The sequence below is a fragment of the Artibeus jamaicensis genome, unplaced genomic scaffold, assembly GCF_021234435.1.
Source record: "Artibeus jamaicensis isolate MK-2021 breed Jamaican fruit bat unplaced genomic scaffold, CSHL_Jam_final scaffold_1689, whole genome shotgun sequence".
NCBI classification, from domain to species: domain Eukaryota; kingdom Metazoa; phylum Chordata; class Mammalia; order Chiroptera; family Phyllostomidae; genus Artibeus; species Artibeus jamaicensis.
In genome coordinates this window covers 14614180-14641761 of record NW_026522029.1, presented here as the reverse complement: position 1 = coordinate 14641761, position 27582 = coordinate 14614180, and the positions used below count along the sequence as shown (strand labels likewise).

The window sequence follows — 27582 nt, the reverse complement described above, 5'->3', positions numbered from 1 at the left end:
CTGCCGACGGAAGGCAGCTGGGAGTGGGCTGCAGCTCTTGCTTTACCCTTTAAAGGAAGACGGCGGGCCTTGGACGGCTCTCTGTCCTCTCCGTGGACCGGTCTGCGCCCGGCATGACCATGGGGACGAGGAAGGTGCCCGTGACAGGGCGGAGCCCCAGGACAGGTGGAGTCTGGGTCCGAGGTGACCTCACAGCAGCGAGTGCCCTGCCCGTCTCGGCCCCCCTCTGCCGAGAGAGGAAGAGGGACTGCACCTTCCTTCCGGCACTGCTTCCTGGGCCTCTTTGCTAGAGCGGTTTAGCCTTCATCAGGAGAAAGGGGTGCCTGGGAATGAGGGAGTCCTAAGGGGACCCTAGGGCGCACAGCCTTCCCTGCGCAGTTGGGCAGCGAGGGCAGACGGTGCAGCCTGAGCAGGGGGCGGCGCCCTTGCAGCATGGCGGGTAGGGGTCTGGTGAACCAGCTTGGAAGGCGGGCCACGTCCCCGCCGTGGCTGAGTGTGGGGGGAAGCACGTGGGAAGAACCAGAACGTAAATGTGCAGTGGTTGTTCCCTGCAGAATTTAGCAATGTTTTCCGAGAAAGAAGTGAGCTCACAGAAGAAATGACGAGTTTACGAGGGGAAGGAAACAATGTGTGGAAAACTGGGGCCTCGTGGGGTGGGAGACCCCGCTGTTTCTCTGGCCTGAGCAGGTGAGGAGAAGACCGCTCTTCAGAGGCGCCTGGGAGGCCGGCCTGCTGTTGAGATTCCGCAGCCAAGTGGCGAGGTCGGGCTTTGTCCCAGAGACCAGGTCAGGGTGTCGCCTGCACTGTTGAAGGTCACCTCCAAGCCGCCACCATCGGAACAAGGGAAATGGGAAAGAGGAGAACCTGGAAGGTCAGCACGTCTCAGTTGGTCCCAGAGAGGAAGTCTGGGCCCTGTCCCGGGTCCCTGTGACAGACCGGAGAGGGTCGGCGGGGAGGCCGCCTGGGCCGGTGGGAAAACTGTGCTGCTGGAGAAACCGTACTTCTGACCCACGAAAGCCCGCCACTGTCCTCGGGCGGCTTCCCGGAAAGTGTGCTCCCCAGCACCCGCTTCCGTCCTGGGCCTGGAGAGCAGGGGATGAGGAAGGACCTCGGGGAGAGCAGGCCGCGCCCGCGGCTTCGGGGATCCTTCCGGGGCCCCGGGGGCCTTCCTGTCTGGACCCGGAGAACCGCTCCTGCCCGGCCCTCCCGGGCCATCCTCTCCCCTCCGGGGGGACTTGGCAGGCGGCCCAGATCGGAGTGCCAAACCCACCCGTGACTCACCTCGTACCTCTGGTGCCCCTGCTGCCTCCTCGTAGGACAGAGCCCCCCGACCTTTGTCGGCAGCGCCTGCAACAGCGCCGTGAGGGAATGTGTGAGCAGCAGAGAGACCACGCCCTACGCGCTCCGTTCCCAGACCGCCAGGGGGCTCAGTCTCGCAGCGGGCACTGCTGGGGACTCTGGCCCACACAGGGACAGCGTTCAGAGAGGTGGAGACAGGAGAGACCGGAAGGCTCTGTGCTCGGACGCCCAAGCTCTGGAGCCGGGCTCGCTCTCCTGGCGTCTTGGCTCTGCCCTGCGCTCTGCTTCGGCGAGTGGATGAACCTTGTTAGGTCTTAATTTCGTCATCAAGTGGGACACATGGGAGGGAGTCTCTCGTGGCATTACTGTGAGGCACGCACGAGGACTCAGGGATGGAGCCCCGCAGGTCTGGCTTGCAGAGAGAGTCCTGGACGCCTGGCACTCAGGGTGTGCCCACCACGTGACACGGGGCGAGCGAGGGCTGGAAAGGTGAGCCAAGCGCACTTGGAGAGAGTCACCGAGTGTAAAGGACACCGTGTACAGGACTGTAAACAGAGCCCGAGCTAAGGGAGCAGCAGCCAGAGAGGAGAAGACTCGGAGTGTCGGGAGCCGGGCAGAAGGAAACCGCCCCGGGCTCGGGCAGCCGCACCGGACAGCCAGGCCGTGGCTCGGGCCGCAAACCCCTCCGCACGGCCCACGGCAGTGGATTTGGGAGAAGAGGGCGCAGGTCGAACAAATCTCAGCCCTTTCTCTGCCAGTTCTCTTTTGAGGGTCCCCTCCAGTTTTGGGGTCAGCTCCTGTCTTTTCCTTCCTCATCAGCCAAGACTCTTTTATCACCAGTTCTTTGTCGAGAACCTTGGAATACAGTGATGAGGACGGAGGGGCCCCCCTCCCCACAGAGCTGGTCAGACTGACCAGCAGATTCAGACCCTTAAACACTCTGTGAGAGCTCAGGGGTCGGGAGGCTTCCTGGAGGAGGTGGCATTTCCTGGGAAACTCGAAACGCAGCTGAGCGGCATCAGCTGGGCAGGCTGCAGGGAGCGGGGCCGCTGGGGCAGCACAGGCAAGTGCCTGGGAGGGAGACAGGACCCGCAGCCCCGGCGGTTAAAGTGCGGAAAAGCCCAGTTGGCGGCCCGAAGTGGCTGGAGAGGAGGCTACGCGGCACTGTCTTTTCGCGCTGGTGGGGGATTTAGGCTTTAGCCTCGGAGCAGCGGGAACCATGCTGGTGTTCAAACAGATGCGTGGCATTTAGACAGAGGACTCTGACTGCCACGTGGACAACAGCAGGAGCAGGGCACACAGCCCAGAGCCCACGTTTGTAAATAAAGTTTTATTGGAACACACTCATACCCAACTCACTTTTGTGTTGTCTTCAGCTGCTTCCAGGCCTTAAGTGAAGGGCTGGGTGACCAACCAGCCGGCCCACGAGGCCTGCAGGGCTTTCTCTCTAGCCTGTGGGGGCGAGTTGGCTGACCCCAGGGGGACTGTTGCAGCGACCTGGGGTGAGATCGTGGCCCCGAGTGTGGAGCTTGGGCCCCATCCCAGAGCTGCTGAAGAAATCCTGACCCTGGTGCCCGCCGAGATCCCAAGCTTTGCTTTTATCTAGATAAGGTGCTTTTCTTATCTAGGCCCCATTACCCAACTCAAACAAAGCTCAGTGCGTCTAGAGACCGCTGCCAATTTCCCAGATACCCCGGGCCTGGGCCTCACCCGGGCCCTGCTCTGGCCCCATTACCCAACTCAAGCAAAGTTCAGTGTGTCCAGAGAGCGCTGCCAATTTCCCAGACACCCCGGACCTGGGCCTCACCCGGGCCCGGCTCTGGCCCACGGGCTCGGTTTCTGGACCCCCTCGCTGTCCTGGGCCTGCTGTGTCATGTCCTCGCAGTGGGACTCGGCGGTCTGAGTTCACACCCCCCCCCGTGTCCCCTTGCCCTGCGTGCATGTTGCGGGAGCAGTTGGGGTAGTGGGGGCTTCCTGCAGACTTGGAAGATGGGAGGGGAGGGGAGGAAGTTGCAAGTAACTCAGAGAGTCACACGTGAAACAAAGCACGTGGCTGGGCTGCCAGGGTGCTCGGCCTTCTGGTTCCTCTGACCTCTTCCCCACCTTTTCATACCCCCAGGAGAGCTTCTCGTGTGGAAGAGTTGTCTCTCATTATCCTGTTTCTTGTTCACCCAAGTTCTTACACACACTGTCTACTCATAAGCACTGAAGGCGTGGTCCTCGGGGAAGAATTCTAGAAGCAGCTGTTGAGGGGTTGGTTCCACCTCACGAGGGGAGCAAGGTGGTTGGAGCCAGGGGAGGCGCCTGAGGATGGTTTGGGTCGGACCAGGCGTCCCCCGACTCATCCAGCAGGGGTGGCCAGGAAAGGACCTGGTCCACCAGGGGAGGGGCTTGGGGCAGGGGATCAAGGGCAACCAAGGCCACACCCCCGGAGCCGTGCGACTGAGGGTCAGTGGGAGGTCGTGGAGGACAGGAGGCAGAACGAGGAAGACCGGCCAGAACTCGACGCCTCGTAAGAGGAGGTTGCGTCTTCGCTACTCCCGTGGCTGTGCCGTGTGACGCAGGGCTGGACACAGTGGGGACTCGAGATGTGTGTGCCGCGGCGGACGCTCAGTCTGGCACCGTTCCTGAAATCTTCCCTTCCAAGGCCGGGGCTGCAGCTGCTGTTACAGGTGCCTCTACTCCTGGGTCCGAGCACTTGCAGCCACGCCACTGTTTTCTGACCGGCCTTGGCAGAAAGGCCCTGGGACAGTGCCCTTGACATGTTCTTCCTCCAGGAAGCCCTGAACTAGGCCCCAGTGTCTGCATCACACCCCGAATCGCGCAGCCAGGGTGCCACCGTCGGGCACCGGGGGCCCGCTGCAGCCGAAAAACCACGGCAGGTGCCGCCCCGTGTCCTTCCGGGTCCGCCTCTACCCTCTCGGTCACGATAAGGGGCAGGTCGGCTTCGAGACTCTCGGTCTCGGCAGCGCCAGCCTCGCTGCCCACACCGGCCGCCCTCCGGCCAGTTTCCACCCTTGGGCCTCGTTCCCTTGCTCAGACCCTGGAGCCTCCCGGTCTCCTCCCACACTGCTCAGTTCGGCACCACTCACCTCTCAGTTCCCGCTTCCTTCCCGCTTCTGCTTCTGTAAACGCACTCGGAGTTCTGTTCCCGTGCCTGGGGCACGCTGCACCCCTCCCGTCTGGGTCTGCCGTGTTCCTCCCCTTCCCGGAGCGCTCTTCCTCCCCGTCCGCCGGGGCTTCCGAACCGGAGCCCGTTTTGGACTGTCCTTTGCTGGGAGCTCTCGTAGCCCCCCCGGGTCTGGGTTCTCCTGCCAGTGGACGGAGACGGCATTTCCCGCCCTTTGGAAGGAGGTCGACTGGGACGAGCCGTGACATTGCCACTCGCGGGCTCCCCCTGTGACGGCTGCTCGGGTTCTGTAAGCCACGTGTATTCTCTCCTGCATGGAGTAAGACAGCGGTTATTTAAACCAGCCCAGTACCCTGAGCACTCAGAGTGAGCTCTTATTTATTGTATAACTCTAGCACGAATTCAATAAGACTGACACACGTGCTGAGCTAACAGCATGCTCCCTGGTCCACTCTGCCCCCTTTTGTGGCTCCCGCTGCCCCTCAAAGATCCAGCGTGAACTTGCCCGCGTGGTGCCGCACTGTGTGTGAGCAGCCGGCGCCTTCTGCACGGAGGGCCCGCCCGCCCGCCGTGCTCCCCCCGCCTCCGTCTGCCCTCGTCATGGCTGCGTGATGATCATTCTCCCTGCCCCGGAGCTGCCATGATGTTTACTTTTTCCCTTGGCAAAGAAGTCAAATACTCAATTTTTTAAAATTCTCACCCAAGGATATGGTCATTGATTTGGGGAGGAGGGAAGAGAGACAGACAGACAGACAGACATCGATATGGGAGAGAAACGTCGATCAGTTGCCTCCCATGTGCACCCGGACCAGGGATCGAACCTGCAGCCTTTTCGTGTATGGGACGCCCGGCCAGCACTCAAGGGCTACATTTTTGAACAAGTACAAAACATCCTGCTTAAGATCTTTACTTATGTATTTTCAACATACAAGTCCGTTTAAAATGAAAGAAGTTCTGTGAGAACTAAGAAATCTACAGGTGTCGTTGCGTAACAGAAAAGAATGAGAGGAAGGAAAGACCTATGGCCCCCATGTTTTGCTAATTCCCTGCCGGGAGCACCTGCTCCTCCAGGTTAGCAGGGAGAAAGCCAGGCCCCGGGGGACACACCCTGTAGCACCCAGGAGGTGGACTGCTGTCTCCCCACCCCATCCTCGGTGACAAGACACTCCCCCGCCAGGCTCCCCATTCACGCCCTGTGCCGGGGGCCCCCCCGGGAGAGCGCAGTGGAACCGAATCCTCGCCCCTCTGCCAACTGGATACCTCGAGGATGGGGCGGCTTCATCACCCACCCGGACCCACGCCAGTCAGCCTTTAGCTCACATTGGCTCGTCCACCGAGTGAGCACACTCGCTAGTGAGCAAGAACGAACCTCAGGAGCCTGTGGTCAGCACGTTTACTACCGTGGTGTCACTGCTCCGGCTCTCGTGACGGCGTTGACTTCTCAGTCACTCTGTTCGGTGAACGTTGTCCCGCTGCAAACTTTTTAAAAATTGTGCAATTTCGTGACCATGCTACAGGTAAAGGAACTGAGGCTCAGAGAAGTTAAGTAACATACTCGAAGTCACTCAGCCAGTAAGAGGCGTAGAAAAACGTTCATGTTTCAGTAGAAACTCCACGTTGCCTAGAGGACACTGTCCAGGTCCAGGCTCCCGCCTGGCACTGCCTTCGAGCCACTGACATCCCGGGATTATCCGTCACGTTTCGGAGGCTCCGTACGACTCGATGTCAACGTGTCTTTTTCAGATTCTCTTTCAAATGGGTTGTAGCATCTGCCTACTCCCCTCATTGAAAGAGTTAAATAAAATCTTTGACTTTCTTTTCTTCTCTTTCTGTATGGGAGTCATGTTTTTAGCTTTTCCTGAAAAGTATCTTTTAGCAGCGACACGACACAACGGAAGCCAAAGCCAAAGCCCAGGCCCGTCTCTGCATCGCAGCGCTCGGGACCGCACAGGGCACCCCCCCCTCCGGCTTTCCAAATGCCTGGGTTCCACCTCAAGAAACTCCGCTTCTGCAGGGTGTATTTTGTCTTGTGTTTAACAAGACTCCAGTTACTCTGTTGCCGGTGGTCTGCAAAGCACTTCTCTATGATACTATGTCTTTAGTAGGAGAAACAAAATACTTGTAGAAAGCAAGTTATAAACTAAGTTTCGAAGAAGGAGAGAAGCGGACCCCAGAGTTCTGTCCGCAGGGATTCTGCGCCTTGTACGAAGAAGAACGGGGCGTCCGATCTGGGCCTTGAACTAGGGACTCTTTCACCTGGGATGTGTGAAGGGAGGGCAGACAGCCTGTGCTGCAGAAGCAGCGTGAGCAAAAGCGAGGAGGCAGGAGGCGGCAGGGCACTTCGGGGGAAGGACTCCTTGCACTGGCTGAACGGAGCAAAGAACGTGCTCGGGAGAGAGTGAACAGAGAGACCCAGGAGGTCGGTCCAGCCCCTGGAGGCGGGTGGGAGGGTGGGCTGGGAGGTAGGATGCAGCCCCAGGTGGGGGGTGGATGGGAGGTGAGGGGCGCAGCCAGTCTGTCTGGAGGTGGGAGGGCGAGAGGGTTGCAGGAGGTCAGCGGGCCCTACGGGGTGAGAAGCAGGAGGCCGCCCGGAGCGGTGTGTGGGGGAGCGGGGGGGGGGGGGGGGGGAACAGGAGAGGTCAGCGAGTGTTCATCCGGGGAGGGTTGGTGTGAGACGGGGCACCGAGTGCGGGGAGGGTGGGGAGGGAATTATCGCCCTGTAGACCGTGGGCGAAAGCCGGAGGAGGGGAGGGGCGGAGAGATATCGGAGGCAGAAGAAGACCCGTGGCCTGAACCCGCTGAGTGAGGGGAGGGGAGAGGAGCGTGGTGTGCGAAAGTTCTCCAGGGAGGACAGACAAAATCTGGTGTCTGCCTGCGTGCAGAGGGCGACACCCAGGGCAGGCGTCTGGGAAAACGGGGGGTTCTGGGTGCAGTGGCTAGTGGCTCGGGGGCTCCGTGAACCAAGGAGGGTGGGGAGGAAGAGGGTGGGGGTGATAGTTGTATTAGTTGCATTCAGAGGACCTGGGAACATGCATTAGAACATGGAGCTCAAGAGAGAGAGAGAGAGAGAGCCCGTTTTAGACCAGCGCAGTGCAGGTGGGATTGGTGTCGGCTGCACCTCCGCGGCACCGAGAGGCGGGGGCACAGAGGTGAGCCCAGGCTGAGGTGCGGCCCCCCCCCCCCCCCGGCGAGGCCCCCACACTGCTGGAGGGCAGGCTAATTGCAAAAGCGAAAATCCCCCGGGCCATCAGGGCAAGGAGCCATCCCGACTCAGAAGGAAAAGATGGGGGCTCGGGCAGTGCCAGAGCACAGGAAGGAAGGTGAGCAGAGGGCGTGGTCGGGGAAGGACGCCCACTCTTCTGTGGGCCCAGCGGCCGTGTGCAGGCAGCGCCGTGTCCGCCTGCTTGGGGGAGCCAGGGCAGGCCAGCAGTGAGACTCTGGGCGTCAGCAGCAGAAGTCGCTGGCTCAGTCCCCCTGTGGGCCGAGAGGGAGGCGTGCAGAGCTGGGGGAGGCCGGCGACACCTCAGGAACCCCGTACTCTCAGGTCAAGTTGGGGAAAAGCGTGGAACTCTTGGAAGCAGGTTTTTCTGTGGGAACCGGTAGAAGGGATGAGTTCTGGGCCCAGGCAGCAGTAAGCCGGGATGCCAGTGAGCTAACTGGGATCGACGTTTGTATGTGGATTTCCAAATTCAAGGACGAGTTCTTGTTGTTGTAACAGTCATCACACACCAAAGGAGGGCAGGTCTGCCGAGAGCCATCTGCACTGTTTGGGGGACATGTGGTTTTGAACTTCAGCTCTGCAGCAGCCCCCCTTCGCCCACAGGGTGATGCTTTAAGACCCTGCCGTGGATGTCTGAAACCACAGAGCGAGCCAGGCCCTATAAATACTATGTTTCTTCCCACACGTGCACACCTGTGATAAAATTTAACTCATAAGTTCGGCACAGTAAGAGACTAACCACAATAAAAACTAATAAAATAGACCAGTTATAACAACATACTGTAAGAAAGGTTATGGGAACTGATTTCTCTCTCAAAATATTTGACTCTCCCGGACTCGCCCACCTCCTTCTTGTGACAGCGTCAGACGATGCGGGGCCCTCGAGAGGGGAGCGGAACGAGACCCGACTCAGTGATGGGAGGGTCACTTGGATGCAGGCACGGTGACACCTCCACAGCGGGTCTGCTCGGCGAGACCAAGCGGCCAGTGCGGGGGAGTGCGTCCACTCCGGGGATGTGGGAAAAGGGACGGCCCTCACCCCGGGCGGGACGGAGTGGGCCGTCACCAGATGTGGTCAGGCTGCTCAGAATGGCAGGCGATTTATGACCTGTAGGTCGTCTCTTTCTGGGATTCTTCTTTCAACAGTTTTGGACCCCTGGTGACAGCGGGTGACTGAGAATGTGGGGAACTGTCTCAAGGATGTGTCCGCCCCGCTGCATCAGTAGATCGGGCAGCTGGCGCTTGTGGCTGCGGGTTACAGCTGCTTGTTCTCCAGCGACTTCTTGTGTGGCCTCGGAACTCACGCGGTGGTTTGAGGCGCGCCTGCCTCGCCCTTCCAATCTGCATTCTTTGTCGAAGGAATTAATCATCTGGATTAAGAGGAAGTGAGTGAAACCGAGTTCCGTTCAGCTCCCTGTTGCGGCCTCAGGGGACCTCACTCCCTTTCTCCACTGGCGGAGTCAGTCCGGAGTGCGAGGCCAGCGCAGGCCTCTGTGCAGACCGGAGCGCAGCCCCGGCCGGGGCTTGCAGAGGAGGGCCAAGCAGTTCTTTGACTCCCTCCGTTTAGGTAACAGCTCGGGATAAAAAATGGGGAATCATTTCTGCCCTAGAAGGTAGGTTATCAGGGGAGACCCTCCTGGCCGTAGAACCTCAAACTCCCGCCCGAGTCCCCGACAAGCCAGGAAGCCGGGGAAAGGTGTGGGGAGAGCCCGCTGTGCAGGGGGCCGCGCAGCGGGCAGAGTGTGCAGACAGGAACCTTGTCCCAAGCGGCTGAAAGTCCCCTGCGGTGGGTGATGGGGCTCCCAGGACATGCTGGGGGACGCCGCCGCACCTGAGGGACCGTAATGTTGCTTCTGCTCCTGGCCATGGGCTTGGATAGTTGGCACACGGTCTCATTTATTTCTAAGTCCAGAAAATAGTCACCGTTTTCCGTGACAGTGAGAGGGGCCAATTAGAATGGACAGAACAGGGAGCTGGTTGGAGGCGGGGTCGGCAGTGACTCTGGGGGACCTGGGGGACCTGGGCGCCTCTCAGGGAGCCGTGGAGAGCCACTGCGGGGCTGTGTCACCGGCACAAGGGGGACGGTCAGCGGCCCAGACTCCCAGGGCCTGTCTCTGAGCAGTAAGAAGACAAGCATGTCTCCCTGTGCTAAAACGCACTGACGTTTTGTCTTGATTTAATACACATACATTGTGTGTGTGTGTGAAATTCTGGATTTGTGTTTGATTGGGGGAAGGGTTTGTAGATTAAGTTAAATTTCCTTATCCTGATGGTCTCTTCATCGTTGATACTATAGTTTTTAATGTCACGCACACAGAGCATTAATAGTTAAAATTTTCATAGCCCAAATCCATGTCTCCTTAGTTTTTTGACTATTAAACATTATGTTAGCATTGTGAGATACCTCACAGTTTATTATGGAATACATTTATTTGTTTTAAGACATTTAATTGTAGCAATGTTTTAAAAATTATTTTTTACCTGGTATTTTGTCCAAGAAAAAATTTTAACATCTTAGGGTAAAATGATACATTTCCTTGTGGAAAATAAATCCCCACCAGATGATGTTTTAAAAATTAAAACTAGATTGTCTTCGTTTTAGACATTACAAAACCTTCTTAGTCTCTTTCAAAATGTGACAAAAGTATTTTGAAAAGAGACGTCAGTGGGTAATTTTTTTACTTATAGGAGAGGAAAAATGTTTTCTTTTTACTAAAACACAAAGAATACAGGCCTTAAGTGGGCGATCGGAGAGCGGCACAGGTGTTTTTAGAATAAACACTTAACAGTCGTTCTCCACGTGCCCCGACCTCCTGGACAGCATCTGGAGCAGGCACTTCCTGGAGTGGAGGGTGGGGCTGCAGGGGTGGGTGAGTGGGGGCGGGTGGGCGGGTGGGCTGGCTGCGGGAGGGAGTGTCATCGGTTGGGGTAAATTATATCCACAATAATTTATATTAGTTTAAAATAATATTATTATAAGTTAACTATAACATAATAAACTATAGGGAAAATTACATAAAACAAGATGATCAAGGACATAAAAGACAGAATCTCACCTGCTCAGAAATAACCACTGTCTCTGTCCCGAACTAGTTTCTCCTTAAAAGTTTTTGAAAAACAAATGATAGTACTCTTATTTTTATTATTTTTTTAAATGATAGATACATGCTTCTTTTTTTTAAGATTTTATTTATTTATCTTTTTAGAGGGGAAGGGAAGGAGAGAGGGAGAGAAACATCAATGTGTGGTTGCCTCTTGTGTGTCCCCTTGTGGGAACTGGCCTGCAACCCAGGTGTGTGCCCCGACAAATGATAGTACTTTTAAATACTCAAAAGCCTTACAAAAATTATTAATGCACTGGGACCACCAATAAGGAAAAAAGTTGTGCTGGGGGTTATTCATCTTTGACTAAATCAACCTTTCTTATCAGAACGCAGGGTGTCCTTTTGATCATCTCTTCACTCCTGGAGAGGATGGGGAATGGAGGCAGTTTCCTAGAATCCTTTTGCTTTAATTACTTTGTTTCAGCAAGAAGCAGCATTCGGTCTCAGTTTTCCAAATGACCGCCCCTGTTTAGAAGTTTAGGAATTTCCGGAAACAAATTTATCAGAAGAATTTGCCTCAAAAGAATGCTTGTATTTTTTTTCTCTGTTTAAGTGTGGGTGAATCATTTCATTTTTCAGTGACCTATTCCTTTAACCTGTTTTCATGAAAAAAAAAACACCCCAAAAAGTGCAGCTTCCCTTGCCGCCTCCCCCGTGAGAGGCGGGAAACCCAGACGGTAGATGCAGCCCCTTGAGGAGCTGTCCCGGGAAGGGTATCAGCAAAGGGAAAGTTAGGGATAGTGAGAGATGTAAAATGTGAACAATAAATGGACATTTTGTTATTTTTTTAAGATTTTAATTTATTTATTTTTAGAGAGAGGAGGTGAGAGAGAGGGAAACATCAGTGTGTGGTTGCTTCCCACGGTGCGCCCCCTATTGGAGACCTGGCCTGCAGCTCAGGCCTGTGCCCCGGTTGGGAATTAAACCCTTGACACTTTGGCTCACTGGTCAGTGTTCAATACACTGAGCCACACCAGCCAGGGCTGAAGTGGATATTTTAAAACAAGTAAGTGGCATTAAAATATTGAGGAAAAATGTGCAGTTGATGCATTCTTCTACCTCCTAAGGTGATTGAGTTTTGATTGCTGTAATTTGTCAAAATGCAGCTAGTATTTCTTGAATCCCTTTCCTCTCTCTCAGGCCTGGCCCCCAAGTCACTCAGTCCCAGGCCCCGGGTCACCTGATGATGGAGGCTGCCTTTCTCGGGCCCGGCGGGAAGGGGCAGAGTGTGAGGTCGGGCGAGGAGGGCTGCCGTGGGTGGACTTGGCCTTGGCCGCGTCCGTGAGTGCCAAGAACATGCAAATCGAAGATAAGGACGGTGCCAGCAGGATGGAACAGGGCAGCGGTCAGCCCCGGGGCGGTGCGTGGAGCGGGCCTGGGGGAGGCAGACCTGACGCAGAGGTCTGAGGTCACGGTCGAGCTGTGCCCTCGCTGCCGCCCCGGGACAGTTCAGAAGCAGCTGCCCCAGTGGGCACAGCAGGGGCGGGGCGAGCTGGGGTGTCAAGGTCCTGTGCGAGTTGTCGGGCAGCTCCGTAGGGGCAGCCCCTGGCCCTGCTGTGTCTGGGAACCGAGGGAGCGAGCCGGCAGCGAGCAGGCACGCCCTTGGGGCCTGCGGGGCCTCCCTCCCTGCCTTGGTGCCGGCTGCTTTCTGCCCTCGTGGGCGCTGCCTTTCCGGCGTCACTCTGCCGTCCCTTTGCCAGGAGGGGGTCTTCTGAGGTAACTATGCACTAGCACCCCCATTTTACAGACGGAGAAACCAAGCCCGGTGAGGTTCAGTTAGCCGGAGTGTGTGTGTCTGTGTGTCTGTGTGTTAGGTAGCACACATTAGCTTTATCTGCAGATGTGTCTTTAAGGTAACTAACTGCACGACGCTAATAGTGTTCACTAAGCAATTGCCCTAGAACGCCACCTCCTTCACAGGAGGGTTTGTCATTGATTTATCACTGCCGAAATGTGCCCCTGTCTTGTTTTGTTTCACTCAGAGTAACTCCGTCTGTTGATGGGAAGTCTTTGAGGGTGGATTTATTTAGCAGGTTGGGGGAGCTCCTTTCGGGCAAACTTTATACGCTGGGCAACTTGGAATTCCGAGCCAGCCACCGCGGATCCCCACCCGGCCTTCCCCTGGGCCAGCTCAGGGACTCGCGTGGGCGGAGTGCGCTCCAAGGATGGTTTCCAGCAGGAGAGACCGAGCCCCTGGCACGGGCGCCCGGCCTTGCAGCCCCAGGCCGGAGCCCCAAGTCGGACGTGGCCGGAAAATCAATCGCTCTGCTTTCTGATGATGAAACCTCGCGCCTCATTTGAGTCGCATCTGGGCGTGTGGGGCAGAGTGTAAACTCACCACCTGGACGGGGCTGCGGTGACGTGGCGAGCCCAGGCGCTGCCCGCCGCGGAGGCGGGCTCGGCCAGTTCCCATCGGCGGGCTCGGTTACTCGCCTGGGACAGCCAGGCGCCGCCCGCGCCGTCCCTGGCCGGGTGACAGCGACGGCCCGGCGCGGCGGTTCTCCCTTCCCCGCCCACTCCGGCCCGGGTCGGAGCCTCGAGAGCGCAGCGCGGCGCTGGGCCGCGGCCCCTTTAAGGAGCGGCGCTGCGGAAACCCGAGCCCGCAGTCCCGGCGGGTAGCGGCGGCAGCTGCACTCGGGACGGCTCCCGCCCGCCGAGCATCGCGCGGCCGCTGTGGCCGGCGCCAGCCCTCAGCCGGGCCGCAGCGCCGGGAGCCCGGAACCGGCCGCGCGCAGCCGCCGCGCGCACGCGAGGGGCTCGGGACACGGCACAGGTGACGCGGTTTGCAGGGCCCGGGTTGGGGCGCGGGGAGAGGGCGGCCGCGCGGGGCGCGTGGCTCCAGCAGGTGCGCGCGGCGGGTCGCGCAGGCGGGGTCCCGGCCCCCGGCCCCGAGTCTCCGGGCGTCCCGCTCCTGCTCCCCGGGCTGTGGGTGCCCCCGGGTCTCAGATGCAGGGGGGAGCCTGGCCGGAGCCCGGCCCGCGGGCGCATCAAGTGGGTAAGCGCCCCATGCCGGCCCCTGCGGGGAACAAGGAGCTGCTGTTCACGCTCGCGGCGCCCGGAGGGTCCCGTTTCCAGCCTCCGAGTCGGAAGCGTCTAGTGCAGAAGGGCCGGGCGCGGGGTCGGGGCAGACGCCGGGGTCGGCTGCCATTGCGCTGGGCAGGCTGGTGAAGCCGAGTGCCCACCTCGGTTTACCCAGCCGTGAAACGGGGTCCGGGGCGCCCGCCTTTCCCCGCCGCTCACGGAGCTGCTGTCTGAGCTCGAGAAAGGGGCGCTTTGCCGGCCCGTGTTATGTCAGTTGTGCGCGTCGGAGCGTTGGTGCCCCAGCGCTTTCCGGGAGGGGGTTTGGATGAACCGGTCCGGTTGGGGGACAAGACAGAAAAGTTTCTGTGGACGTTGGGAGTCGATGTGCAGAGTAGGTGAGCGCTGTCACTTTAGTGGGTTCTTCACTGAGCCACACGCGCAGGGGAGGAAGGGTCTCGGGCTGCGGGTCTGAGTGACAGGTGGCCCTGGGCTCGTGGTGGATGGACCAGGACTGGCTCCCTCCTGCAGTAGCTGCCCCGGGTGATGGGTAGGGAACTCCGTTCCTCTGTTAAGGGTGCTACGTGTGAGGCAGAGACTTTTCCGGTTCGTTTGTCTTTTCCTGAAATTGGGTGGATGAAACCAAGTGAGAAATGTGTATTTCGGCCGTGCTACAAAACTGGAGACAGTGCCTGGAGCGGCGAGGACCTGGGGTGTATGCCCTCAGGGGGTCCAGATGGTGCTCCGAGTTGGGGGTGCTTCATTCACCCCCTGCAACTCCTCTGCCACATCACCTCCCTCCCTTGCATTTGTCCTGTGTGAGCCGGCACAGGGGGTGGCAGTCCCACCCCGGTGGCTCAGCCCGGCTCAGTGGTTTCGACTCTGAGGCATTCCTGTCCCTCTAAGCCTTCGTCACCGTGTTGGGGAGGATGACACCTCATTTCCAATGGAAGCCGTCCACGTGCAGGTGCCTGGGAATGGCGTGGTCGCGGGGCGGGGACTTGACAGCCAAGTCCAAGAAGCGAGGGCTTCTGAGTCACCCTGGCGCGTGGATGCAGGAGTTGGCCTGCTTCTCCCTTTGTTTCCAGACTCTCCCTCGGACAGATTCCAAGGAATCTCCCTCGAGATTCCCTCGATTACCTAGGTAAACGGAGGCCTCAGAGCAGGGAGTCGTCCGGGATCCTGCCCAGAGCCAGACTGGTCGGGAGTGTGGGGCGGAGCGAGTGAGACTTGGGAAGGGACCAGAGGTGCTGGAGGAGCCCCCGCTGGGGCTGGGGGGCGACCCGCCCCTCGGAGCCTGGCACAGAGGTGCTGGAGCTCCCGGCCGGCCCCCACCCCCACCCTCCAAGGCGCCTGCCCCGCAGGGGAGGAAAGTGAGCGGCTGACTTCCCGAGAAGCCTCGGGGCCTCGGCGTCTCCCGCACCCTCTTCTCAGATGACTGTCCCCTGCCCTGCAGACGGAGGATTCGTTTCGCTCCGGTATCACAGCGTGGCTGGGGAAAGTCACCTGAACCGTCTACACGAAGACACAGAAAACAAAGTTTTCTGTGGAGGAAGATAATGAGTTAATTGTCCTGGTGAGAGGTGGGTGACCGGACCAGGAGGGCAGAGTGGGGGGGCCTGGCGGCCATGCCATCATCCAGGGCAGAGGCCGCTCGCCCCGGCCTCTCCTCCAGCTGCCCTGTGAGAGGAGAGGGCAGAGAGCCGTGTGGGTGGAGGTGAGGGGCCCCTGTTCTCAAGGGTGGGCACCGGCTTTGTCTCACCATCTGGGATGGGCTGTGTGGACTGGCAGGGCGTGGGGCACCGGGGGCATCCCACCGAGAATTCGCCCCCTTGGGCGAGGGAGGTGCGTTTTGTTAGGAAGTTGGAGGTGTTTCCGGAGCAGCTTTGCTGGTGGTTTTTCTGGTCGAGCTGGAAGGTGGCTCACGGAGAAAACGTGTCCTCCCGCTCCTACGTTCATCCTGGAGAGAGCCGTGTGCTCCAAACGGTTCCTGGACCTGGGAGGGGGCGGGAGGAGCAAAGGTTCTGTTTTGTTGTTTTTTGTTTTTTTTCTGGGGACGTTGGTCTGTTCAGGGAGGAGGCATCCTGCGACCACGTGTGGGTTAGCTGGTGGACCGGGGAAAGGCCAAGGCCCGTGATGACGACGCCTGGCCGGAGCTCCGGCCGCACGAGGGGGGGGGTCTGAGCAGAGGGGCCCTCAGCCGAGGGCAGGCAGGCGGGGGTGGGGGCAGGCAGCGGACAAGGCGGCTCCGTGTCGTTTCGGAGGAACACGCACACCCAGTGCACCGTGCGTGGGGCCCGGGACACAGCGACGCACGCGCGTCTGAAACCAGCACACACCCGGCTGCCTTTTCCTCCTGCTTCTGCTTCCTCTCTGTGTCTGTTCTGTGTCCTGAGGAACTCGTCCGCTGTTCGGGGGTCACAGCCCCTCTGTGGGAACCGTGTGTCCAGTGGACGGAACCACAGGTTGCGGGGAGCAGGCTGGATGCGGGGGCCGAGGGCTGGGGGGCAGGGATAGATCCGGAGGTGCCTGCACCTGTTGGTGGGTCTGGTCTGGTGTCTGGGGGTGTGGGACCCACACTCACAAAAGACAGCTGGCGGGGCAGATGCAGAAAGGGGGCTTCCTACCCACTCTGTGCACTCGGGAACAAAGCCGCTAGTTCTGCGGGAAGAGGAAGTGTGGGAGGGGCTCGTGCGGCTCTGGAAGGACTGGGGAGCTGGGTCTTCAGAGTGGCAGAGACTTCCTCTCCATGACAGAAGATGCAAAGGCTGCAGAGGGAGGTGGCCGGTGGCCCCTGGCCCAGGCTCTGTCGCAGGGGGACCAGGAGCAGAGCGGCGGTGATCGGCCCGAGTCTCCCTGGCAGCTTTGAGAAGGTTGTGCAGATGTTCGGCACCGAAGTAGGTGTGGTTTCCAAAGCCCATTTGCTGATCGGACTCATTAGGAGGTTGGCTGCCTGCCTCACAGAGATTGGAAAGGATTCTTATTACATCTTATAAAAGGGCTGGGCGATCGAGACTTCCTCAGACGTCTATTCAGGACCGACAGTCCAGATGGACTTCTCGCTCACAGCCTTTGGAAATGCCCAAAGAGCTTTCGGGAGCGGTGGGTGAGGCAGCCCCCAGCATCCCTGAGCCAGTCCCGGTGTTGGTGCCTGCGCTTTTCGCTGTTCGGTGGCCCGGTCTCTCTGCAGGAGCGCTCGCCGGTCGGCCACAAGGACCCGCCCTGCAGGAAGGAAGATGTTCAGGTAGCAGAGCTCGCCCGTGGCCTGGTGGCTGCTGGCTGTTCTCTGCCACAGGCGGCCTCGCGCTCCTCCAGCTGGCCCTCCCTGCCTGCTCTGATTTTCTCCACTGAGTGGCTCTGTTTTCGCCGTGGTCCTACCGTTCGCCCTCCCACGCTGTCTGGACTCCATCGAATCCTTTCAACCCTGGTTTCTCTGAGGTTGTCGGGCCCGGACTCAACAGTGTCCACCTGTCCAGTCCTAGGTGCCCTCACTCGGGTCCTGGCCTGTGCTTGGCTGGTGTCACTGCGTCTCCATGTCTTCTCTGGAACAACTGTGCGTCCGCGGGTTTATCCATGGGGTTCGAGCAACTTGTAAACTTTGGGGACACAGAGAAACTGTTTTGTCGAGTTAGTTTAATTAGCTTTCTCTAACTAGGCTTTAAGACCTTTTGAAGGGTGCCGTTGGAAGCCACAGGACACCGCCCCCCCCCCGGTTGGCACACACGAACTCGGAGGACCGGGAGGAGGAAGCACCTGTCACTTGGTGAAGGACTGAGAACACACTGATGGACCCTCTTTACGCACTGTTGCGTTTCAGGACCCTGACCCTCCAGACTTACCTCAGTGAGCGTGTCCTGCTCTAAGACGTGTAAAAATAGTGAGGCAATTATGAATTGAAATGCTTTGTGATTTGTCATGTGCTATTTTAAGGACTTACGAAGATGACAGCTGTGCTCCGGTTGAGAAATAGTCTTGGCCTTTTGGATTAAAAAAAAACGGCCCCAGTGTGTTTTTACTGAACAGACGTTTCTCACACACCTGGTGGGAGGGTCCAGGAAAGAGAGAGCGTGAGGGCGGCCGAGGCTCCGCCCGGCGGGCAGGCCGTGTGCTGGGAGCATCCAGCTCTGTGTCTCGGGACTGCGCCTGCGAGGTGTTCCGCGTCTTCAGGGACTTGACCGTGCTTTATGGCCTCAAGTCTGTAACTGTTCCCTTTGATGTTTTTATTTTTAAGTTACTAGAATGAGGCTCGTTCGTGACAAGAACATGCCAACGGCCAGTGCTCTGTAGAATGAGGGTCCCCTGCCCCCATCTCCCTGGCTCCCACCTCCTCTGCTCCAGCCTCAGACACGACCAGAAAGAGGCCAGTCGTGGGGACAGAGCCCTTCTGGCTGTTCTTTCTGCAAATGCCCACATTGCCTAGTCAGGTCTTCATGAAAAATTTAGCATTTTGCTGACAATCTTTTTTTCACTCTGTCCTGTGTGATGGCATTCTTCTGTATCATCGTGTGCATTCGACTGTCCTCATAACCAGAACTTCCGGTCAAGATGGAGGTGTAGGCAAATGCAGGATTCACACCCTCGCACAACCACCTCACAGGTACAACCGAACTGCAAACAACCGCATTCAGAACCGCCTGGAATCCGACGGAGTGGAGGTCCTACAACTACAGAGTTACAGAGGAAGCCACACTGAAGCTGGGCGGAGGGGCGGAGATGAGAAACGACACAGGCTGCCGGCCCCACCCCCACGCGTGGCGGATAGGATTTGGGAGTGACACCCCGGCTGTGGAGGTCCGCTCTGAGGAGTGAAGGGCCCCAGCCCACGACAGGCCCGCCAGCCCCGTGTCCCCGTGCAGAGAAGCCCCGGTGACTTTGGGCTGTGAAAACCTGCGGGGACTGTGGCCGAGAGAGAGACAGAGGGCCCCTGGCGTCCCAGCAGCTGCTCCGTAAGGGCCCCCACAGACTTGCTCTGACTCACTCCCTCCGAGCTTCAGCACTGGGGCCGCAGCTTGGAAGGCACTAGGGACACGGGGAGGAACAGAATCGTCTGGCACCAGGACAATTCCTGATTGAGCTGGGGGGTGGCTGTCTTCCAGACGGAAGAGCTGGCCGCGGCCGCTGTTCCTTTTCTGAGCCTTCCCCCCATGGAGCCAGCAGGTGGGCTCACAGCTGAGGTGCCACCAACCTGGCTCACACTGTTCTCCCCACCCTGGTGATTCCCTGAGGCCCTGCCCCACCCGACTCGTGGCCCATTCAGGCTGTTTTCAGGGGCTTTTCCATAATAATGACCTGTCTTGGCTCATGCTTCACATTTTCCTCAAATGTCTCACACAAGCAGCGCCTGGCCTCAGCCTGCCACCAGCGGCAGCCACCTTGGCTCACAGCTTGGCCCGGCCTGGGCCGGCCCCTCCAAGCCCACACATAGAAGCCACCTTCACATTGCCCTGTAGCTCATGCTGGGTGGCCCCCGGGCAGAGCTCGGGGTGGCTGACCTTGGCCTGCACCTCCCAGGAGGCCCCAGAGTCAGAGCATCTGGTGGTCAGCTTCAGACCACATTGACACGCCACCCAACCTCCTTTACAAGTGACGCACTCAGGGGGCCAACTCCCCCCCGATCCCTGCTGAAGTCAGTCCAGCTCTGTGGGGAGGCGCCTACACTGCCGATCCGCCATGGTGGTCGGCGGTCACAGCCAGTCCTTGCAAACAGACTGGCCTGAGTAGGTCCCTCCCATTGACCTGTCAGCAGCAACCAAGACTCACTACCAGGGGAGAGCACACTCGGACCACACAGGGGGCACACTGCAGTGCCCAGCCTGGGTGACGGGAGGCTCTGCCGCTGGACCCTCTGGGGGACCTAGTCTATCAGGCTGCACTTCCAAGTCTGGGAGACATACCTAATACACAGAAACAAACCCCGCCAACATGAGGGGACAAATGTCCCAAAGGAAAAAACAGAGCAGAACTCCAGAAAAAGAACTGAACAAAGAGGACACGAGCGATCTACTAGATGCAGAGTTCAAAGCACTGGTGATGAGGATGCTTCAATGGACCTCGGAGAAGAGCAGGTGAACTCAGTGAGAACTTCAGCAAAGAGAGAGGAAACATAAAAACGGAGATAGAAAATGTAAAAAAGAACCAGTCAGAAATGAAGAATACGTGCACTGAAATGGAGAATTTATTATGGGAATTAGCAACAGAGTAGGTGAAGCCAAGAATCAAATCAGCAACTTGGACTATAAGGAAATAAAAACACCCAATCAGAACAGCGTAAAGAGAAAATCCGAAATCATTCAGGACCTTGGAAGGGGCCTCTTGGGATAATGTCAAGTGTACTAACATTTGCATCGTGGGGGTGCCAAGAAGGAGATGAAAAAAGAAATTGAAAACCTATTTGAAAAAATAATGACTGAAAACTTCCCTAACTTGGTAAAGGTAATAAGACGTGTAAGTCCAGGAAGTACAGAGAATCCCAAACAAGATGCAACCAGAGAGACCCACACTGAGACACATAATTAAAATGCAAAAGTTAAAGACAAAGAACCTTCTAAATCCTCGCCCAAGGGCATATTATTATTGATTTTGTGTGTGTGTGTGTGTGTGTGGGGAGAAACATTGATCGGTTGCCTCGTATACACACCCCAACAAGAGACCGAATGCACAGCTTAGGTATGTGCCCTGACTGGGAATTGAACCCATAGCCTTTTGGTGCCCAGAATGACACTCAAACCAAATGAGCCACTTAGCCAGGGTGACAGAGAGAGAATCTGAAAAGCAGCAAGAGAAAGGCAGTCCTGTACGGGAGTCCCCATGAGGCTGCCAGCTGCCTTCTCAACAGAAACTGTGGGGGCCGGGAGGAGCCGGCAGGCAATATTCAAAGTGATGAGAAGCAAGGACCTGCACCCAAGATGATTCGACCCAGCAACGCTGTCGTTTAGAATTCAAGGATGGATCAAGAGCTTCCCAGACAAGAAAAACACCAAAGGAGTTCATCATCAAGCAAACTGTTATTACACGGAACGTTGAAGGGACTTCTTGAAGAAGAAGAAGAGATAAAAATATGAACAATAAAATAGCAATGAATATATATCCATCAATAGTTGAATCTAAAAAATAAAATAAACAAACAGAACAGAAACAGACTCATAGACACAGAGAACAGTTTGATGGTTGTCCTGTGGGCGGGGGTGAAAAAGGTGAGGGAATTAGGAAGTTCGAGCTGGTACTTACAGAGAAGTCCTGGGATATAAAGTACAGCACAGACAATGTAGTCAATAATATTCCAACAACTCTGTGTGGTGCCAGGTGGGTACAAGATTTATCGGGATCGTTATTTAGTACATTATGGAATGTCGAGTCCTTGGGGCACATACCCGAAATGAGTATAACAATCCAGGCCGACCGTAATCGAAAATTTAAAAACATTTAAAATAAAACAATAAATGTCTTCATCACCCGTGACGGTGTAGCTACACCCGTGTATTTCCTCTTTTCTCTGTCATCGCTTCTAAGAAAGCCACAGGACGCCCCCCACCCACGGGTTCTCTCACCTGTGTGCGAGTTTCTTTTGAGGGTCAAAGGTAAAACAGCAACCTGCTTGTTTCATAGTCGGGTAACACAGTGCTGTCAAAACTTGCATCTTTTACCGTTGAATTCCCTAAATATTCGTCCGGCAGTAAAAGCAAATGGTGGGACACTCTAGGGGTTTCAAAGTGGGGCCACATGCAGCCGCTCTTGTAACGGGGACCCTCTGGGCGTGGGGATGAGGCATGGAGTCGAGTGCACGGTCTTTACTTTTGTTTATGCCCTGCCTTGTTGCAAAACTAGTTTGGGATGCGTGCACTGTGACCAGGTAAAGTAAATTTAGGGTGAGAAAGAGAGAAACGCGTCCATGGGGGCACAGGCATGGGGTCGGCCAGTGCTCTCTGCTTCTTCCCAGAAGTGCCGGCGACCAGCCTGTCGGCAGCCGAAGGAAGGAGACCAACTGTCCTCCTTCCAGGTGGGCAGAGGGGGAGCCACAGCCAGAAGCTGCCTCGTCCTGATTCCAGGGGGCGAGAGAAATGTCTCCTGTGGATCTTCAATCGGAAGACACTGTGCTTGCAGTGGCCCGTGTCCTCCACACAACCCCAGTGTCCTGCCCCGAGTGCCCTCGCTTCTGAGGGGCACTCAGTTTCATGGTCCTCAGGGCTTGGCGGGTGTCACGCCTCTGCCTGCGCAGCGAACGGTCGGTCACTAGGCTGAGATGTACGTTCATGGGTTTAATCTGGAAATCGCTCTACAGGGACCTAGAGGGACAGGTGAGCACGACCACACACCCTCCTACGGCTCCTGAGCACCGTCTCCCAGAGGCAGGGGGGAGTGCGTCACTCTAGCGGGCTGCCCTGAGCAGAGCGCCCTGCCTTGCCCACGGACACTGGGCTCGCAACTGCCACGCCAAGCAGCGGGGGTGTCCGAGATGGCACTTGCGCACTGGGAGTGTAACAGGAACTGGGCGAAGTATTTTCCTTAAGAACAACAAACAGCTCCGCACGCGGCCCACGCAGAAGACATGGGGCTTGTTCACGGGGGGACGCCAGAAGTGTGAAAGGGTCAGGGCCCCCTTCCTGAGAAGGCCCGGAGCACCTCCAAGCCTCAGTCTGTCAGCCGGCCGTGGCCCGTGGGGGAAGGGGCTGAGCTTTGCGGCCGAGTTTGTTACCCTCTGGCCTTGGGGACACCTCCTCGGTCAGTCTGTACGGCCAAGTCCAAGGGCCAGGCTTAGGTGCTCTTGCAGGACACCCCCTGAATTGAAATGCGAGGTGGGCAGCAAATACTGAACCGGGGGTCACCCCACAGCCTGGGAAATGGTTCCAGGAAGCACGTCCACGCGGTTAGATTTTTGGGCTACGGGAGAGTGTCAAACCTGATCCTGAGTCAGGTGCCGAGGCACCAAGTTCATGGGCGGCTGGAAGTTGTGTGGGGAGACAGGTCAGATGAGAGGCCACCAGGTACCACTGTGTGGCCACAGGTGGGGGCGGGCTGCAGCGAGCGGCCGTCCCGCTGCTCCGGCTCAGACTGGCCTGTGCCTCTGACAGCCGGTGCCGCTGGGGGGGGGGGCGTGGCGTTCGTGGTCAGGAAAGGCTGTCACAAAAAGCGCCGTCCTTTGTGGACTTGTGTTTTATTCTATCGCTCATAACAAGTGCACGCCCTCCTCCATCTGGTGGCTGAAAACAATGACCAGTTATCTCCATGGTTCTGTGGGTGGCTGTCCCTCAGCTGGTGGGGGGCTCACGCATGGGCTGCCTCCCCAGAAGGGTCAGTGCTGGGGGGTCAGTGGGGCCGGAAGGTCCCCACGGCTGAGCAGGGCTGGTCGGCAGTGTTGGGTGCCGCCCGTCAGCGGGGCACCCTCAGCTGTCTGTGTGGCCTCTCGTCCTGCAGCAGACCGGGCCGGTGGCAGCCTTTCGGGCAACCCCCAGGAGAGCGACGGGCGGGTGCCAAAGGTCTTTAAGGCCTACCTGGGCTCCAGAGCCCTCCTGGCCGGCCTTCTCCTGTGTTGCTGGTCAGCAGGGGCAAGGCCAGCCCAGGACCCTGGCGGCGGAGACCCGGACGGCACCTGGGGACGACAGCAGTGGCCGCGTCCTACTGCAAAAAACAAATGGCCGTCCCGTGATTGATGGTGGTGGCCAGGGGGCTGGTGCCGCTAACTCGCGTGTGTAGTGAGCCGTCTGGCAAGGATGCCTTTGAACTTGGCTTCTGCTCCGGGAGGCCGAGAGCTCTTGCCCAGGGCTGTGGCGTGAGGCCGGGCGAGGATTCGGTTCTCTGTCTCTCTCCAGCTGCGTGGGAGGGAGAGATTCGCTCAGTTTTCCTCAGTCCTGTGAGCCCACCGAATACCGCCTCTCGTTCCGCGTGGGGAGCAGGCAGTGAGAGAGAGACGGAGGCACCGCCCTCCCTGGGCACGCGGCCACTCGCCCCCCAGGGGCTCCTCAGGGTGGCAGTGTGGAGGGGAAGGGCCCTTGGCCCCCTTGGGTTCCGACTTCCTAGGGGTCCCCTCAGGGGTGGCGTCCTGCCAGCACAGGGTCGAAGTGCTCCGGGGAGACGTGCTCAGCTAGCAGGACCTGCGCCCTGAGGGAAGTCATGGCGACCTCAGCCGTCGCTGTCACAGGAGGGTACACGGAGCGGGCTGAAGATGGAGGGGGACGGGTGGTGACGGTGTGAGCAAGCCTGTCTAAAACTTTGTCCTCAAAGGGGGCGGGTGGGGCAGGGGGAGAAGGCGAGAGAAACAGGAGTGAAGGACTGAACTGGGAGCCGGCGCCTCCAGGGGGCTCCAGCGGGTCTGAAAGCCCATAGAGAGGCCCGGGTGAGGGAGAGTAACGGGGAGCAGAAGGTTCCTGGGGGCCCGGAAAGGAAGGAGGTGGAGCCGCAGGGTGGAGGGTGCCCGAGCCGGAGGGCAGGGGGTGGAGGTGCAGGTATCCGAGGAGATGGCTGTGGGGGGGCGGACGGGGTGGGGGCGGTGGCGGGCTGCAGGTTCAGGGGTGGGGGGGAAGTTTCTTTGGTGTCCACGCCCATGTGAACGAGGAGGGCAGTTCTGGTGTGAGGTGGGTGTCAGACACGCCCGTGTGCATCCCGGCCAGGTGCCGGCCACCAGTCGCCCGTGGATGTGAGTGGACGAGGTCCCGCCCTTTTTCCCACTTGCGCTGTGCGGGCCTGAGCTTCTCCAAGTCATGAGCACAGCTTGGTTTTACCCATTTCCACCGTTTTCTTGCTCCATTCAGTGAGGACAGGGGCCACTGCTTCCTGCCAGAAGCCAGGGCTTTCTGGGGCAATTTGTGAAAATCCTGGCTCCATCCTCGATCCCGCGTGACGGATGGAGCGAGTGGCTGTTCACTGAGAAGCCGAGCCGGGAGCACGGCTCCGTTTACCTGTGTCCGATAGGCCTTTCGTGGAAGCCACGGCTTGATTACGAGGGCCCTGCAGTTCCCGACGGGGCTGTTTTCGCAGAACGGGGCTCAACAGACACCCCACAGACCCCGTGAACCGAGAGCAGGTGCGGAAAAGACCGAGTGTCCAGGAGAACAAAGACTCAGTAAAAGCTAGCTTTTTAAGGAATAATGAATTTCTTGAGGGTGTACTTCTGAAAAATGTGTCGGTGAACTTACCAGCTCATAAAACGGTGGTAACGTGTAATTTCTACTGTGTTTTACAGCATAACTTTCGGCAGCCGGTCAGGAAGGAGATGCTCACTGCCTACGTTGAATTTTCAGAGAAGTAAATGAGTAGCCAGTGCCCGGCCGCCCTCCAGGACCATCGGGACGCCCGGACCGCGGGGCCAAGCCTTCCTCCTCCTTGAGGTTGTTCGTCCCCTCCGTCCAGTCCCATCTCAGGTCAGATGCCCCGCGCTCTCCGGGTCCTGATTTCGTCTTCTTCGTCTGTCTGCCCACATGGCCTCCAGAGCCCTGTTTGCTTTGCTCTCGGAAAAACATTACCCCTATTCTGTCTCACTTAGAAAGCCCTAATGATGTGTAATTCATGTACAAAACGCTCTTTTATGTATTATTTGGTTAATATGAAGCTAAAAGACCACGAGGCAAAACCTTTAATATCCAGTAAACACAGGTTTTTGGGGGTTTTTTTTGTAAACACAGTTTTAAAAAGGTAAATGAGCAATGGGATTAATGGATCTCGGAGAGAAGAAGGGGCAGCGTCAGCCTCTTGCCATCAAGCCCGTGCCCCGGAGAAAGGAGGACGGAGTTCATTACCAGCGTGCGCGCTGTTGGAAGCGCCTGTGAGGGGCTGGTTCCGACTCTGAGGCTGGGCTGCCGGGGGTGTGGGCAGCGGGGGCGGCCTCTGTTGACCCAGTTCCTTTTCCTTGGAGCTCAGCTCTGTCCCGGGAGGGGCTGGAAGGCTTCCAGGCCCCGTTTCGGTCCCAGGGTCCCTGCGATTTCTAGGAGCCGGACAGAGTTAGCCCCATGGGACAGAAAGCATGCTTTGAATGTGCCTGTATTCACATTGCCGTGCTTTGCACTGGCTCTGTCCTTAAAACCTGAGGCTCCTTTGTGAAAATCTGTGACCTTAGAGATGAAAGCTGGGGGAGACTTTCGGGCCAGGGATAGTCAAGGTTGCAGAATTTAAAAACAGTTAAGTGCTAATTTAAGCAGTAACAGTGGTATGGTTATTTTCCCGGGTGGTATTATTCTTCTTAGGGTTTAAATGTTGTTTTAAATGTTGCTTTTGTCCTACTGTAACATTAGTTTTTATTATGCAATTACTTTTTTGTTTAGCGATTGTAGATAATGTTAATTCTATTGTGATTTTTTGGCTTAATTGTTTCTTAGAAATGATCTAATCTACTCTCATTTTATAAATGAAGAAATTGAGACGTGGAGAAATCAGGTGATCTGTCCTAAGTCTAGTTAAAAATATTACTAAACGAACATTTCAGTTATGGCACTTGAAATTCCTTCTCAGTGTTAAACCCTAAGACAAATAATTTTCAGTATCATGATGTTGAATGGATCTCTTGAAATTTATAATATTGAGATCATTAAGATAACAGGTTTCCCTTCTTTTATTTTAAATGCAAATTAAAGATATATGCCAACCAAACAACCGCAGTTCGATTCCCAGTCAGGGCACCTGCCTGGGTTGCAGGCCAGTTCCCAGCAGGGGACACACGAGAGGCAACCATACATTGATGTTTCTCTCCCTCTCTCCTTCCCTTCCCCTCTAAAGTTAAATAAATAAAATATTTTTAAAAAAGATGTATGCCAAATTGCTGACAAAAGCTTACAATTCTTGTGGTTTCTTAGTATGCTTACATTTGTGCTAAATTACGAAGTACTAAAAACCCAATCAGGTATTTTTTTAAAGTGAGAAAAATGAATTTAGATTTCTCAGGAGCCATTGAAAGCGATTTCCCGCCCTGGCTTCTCTCTGCAGGTAGGAGGAGTATGGACGCCCGCGGGGGGCTGCCCGCCCGCACCGACACCGACACCGACGCCGCACTGTCCGCCGGCACCGTGCTGGCCAGCTTCTCCGTCTTCCAGCTGCTGTTCCACTTCCTGAGCTCCTGGTTTTCAGCGGCCGTGTCTCCAGGTTTCAACAGCCTCAGCCTCGAGAAGAAGATTGAGTGGAACTCGAGGTAAAGCTTATGAAAACGGAATGGGTTTTTTTTAACATTATTTAAAATATTTCCAAAGAGTGTTTCATTTAGGATCTAAGAAAATCTAAGCTCCGTTCACCTTAGGAATACAAGAAAAGTAGACAGATCTCCTACAGGAAGAATTAAAAAATTTCTTAGATTGAAGGACAGCAGGACACCGCGGTGCAGCTTCCCGGGCGGTGGGGAGCGAGGAGGGGAAGCCGACTGCAGCTCTGGAACGCGTCTGCCCTGCGCCTTCTCCTCTGGAACACCTCTGATGGCCAGCACGTGTCCCGTGGACGGGACGCAGAGATAAACATGAGCGGGGCCAGCAGCCTATATATAGTGTTGGCCCGCTGAGCCCGGGCAGGGAAGGTGACGCCACGCCAGGGGAACAGCGTGTCTCTCTCTCCACGATCTTTGTAGCACAGCCTGGAGCCTTCCAGAATTCTTCTTGTGCTCCATGAATCTCTAGTAAGAATGGACTTTCACTTTAAACAAAAATAAGTGGAAGGGGAGTAAGACATATAAGGATGTAAAAAGTTGTGTTAGTTTTAGTTGCAAATTTTGCGTGTGCTATGGGGAAAACTTTTCATTGTTCTTATTTAGTGGGAGGTAGTGCTAACTATACAATGAATCCAGCAGGCCTCTAAAATTCCCATAACTGTCACCAAAACTACGTGGAGAGAGAATTCTCACT

At 56.9% G+C, this 27582-nt stretch overlaps 1 protein-coding gene across 5 annotated transcripts in view; it reads left to right on the top strand.

The window, feature by feature from the left end:
* Positions 1 to 12169: 12169 nt before the first annotated feature.
* Positions 12170 to 27582, top strand: part of TLCD4 (TLC domain containing 4) — a 31914-nt gene continuing 16501 nt past the window's right edge. The window contains exons 1-3 of one of the 5 annotated variants that reach the window (XM_037152963.2): positions 12170 to 12469; positions 25008 to 25125; positions 26681 to 26882. In XM_037152963.2, the coding sequence (XP_037008858.2) occupies positions 26692 to 26882 (191 nt within the window). In that variant the 5' untranslated portion in view covers positions 12170 to 12469; positions 25008 to 25125; positions 26681 to 26691. Of the gene's footprint in view, positions 12470 to 13277; positions 13527 to 14826; positions 14916 to 24947; positions 25126 to 26680; positions 26883 to 27582 lie in introns of those variants that run through there. The other 4 variants (XM_037152960.2, XM_037152962.2, XM_037152959.2 and 1 more) reach the window with 4 other exon arrangements.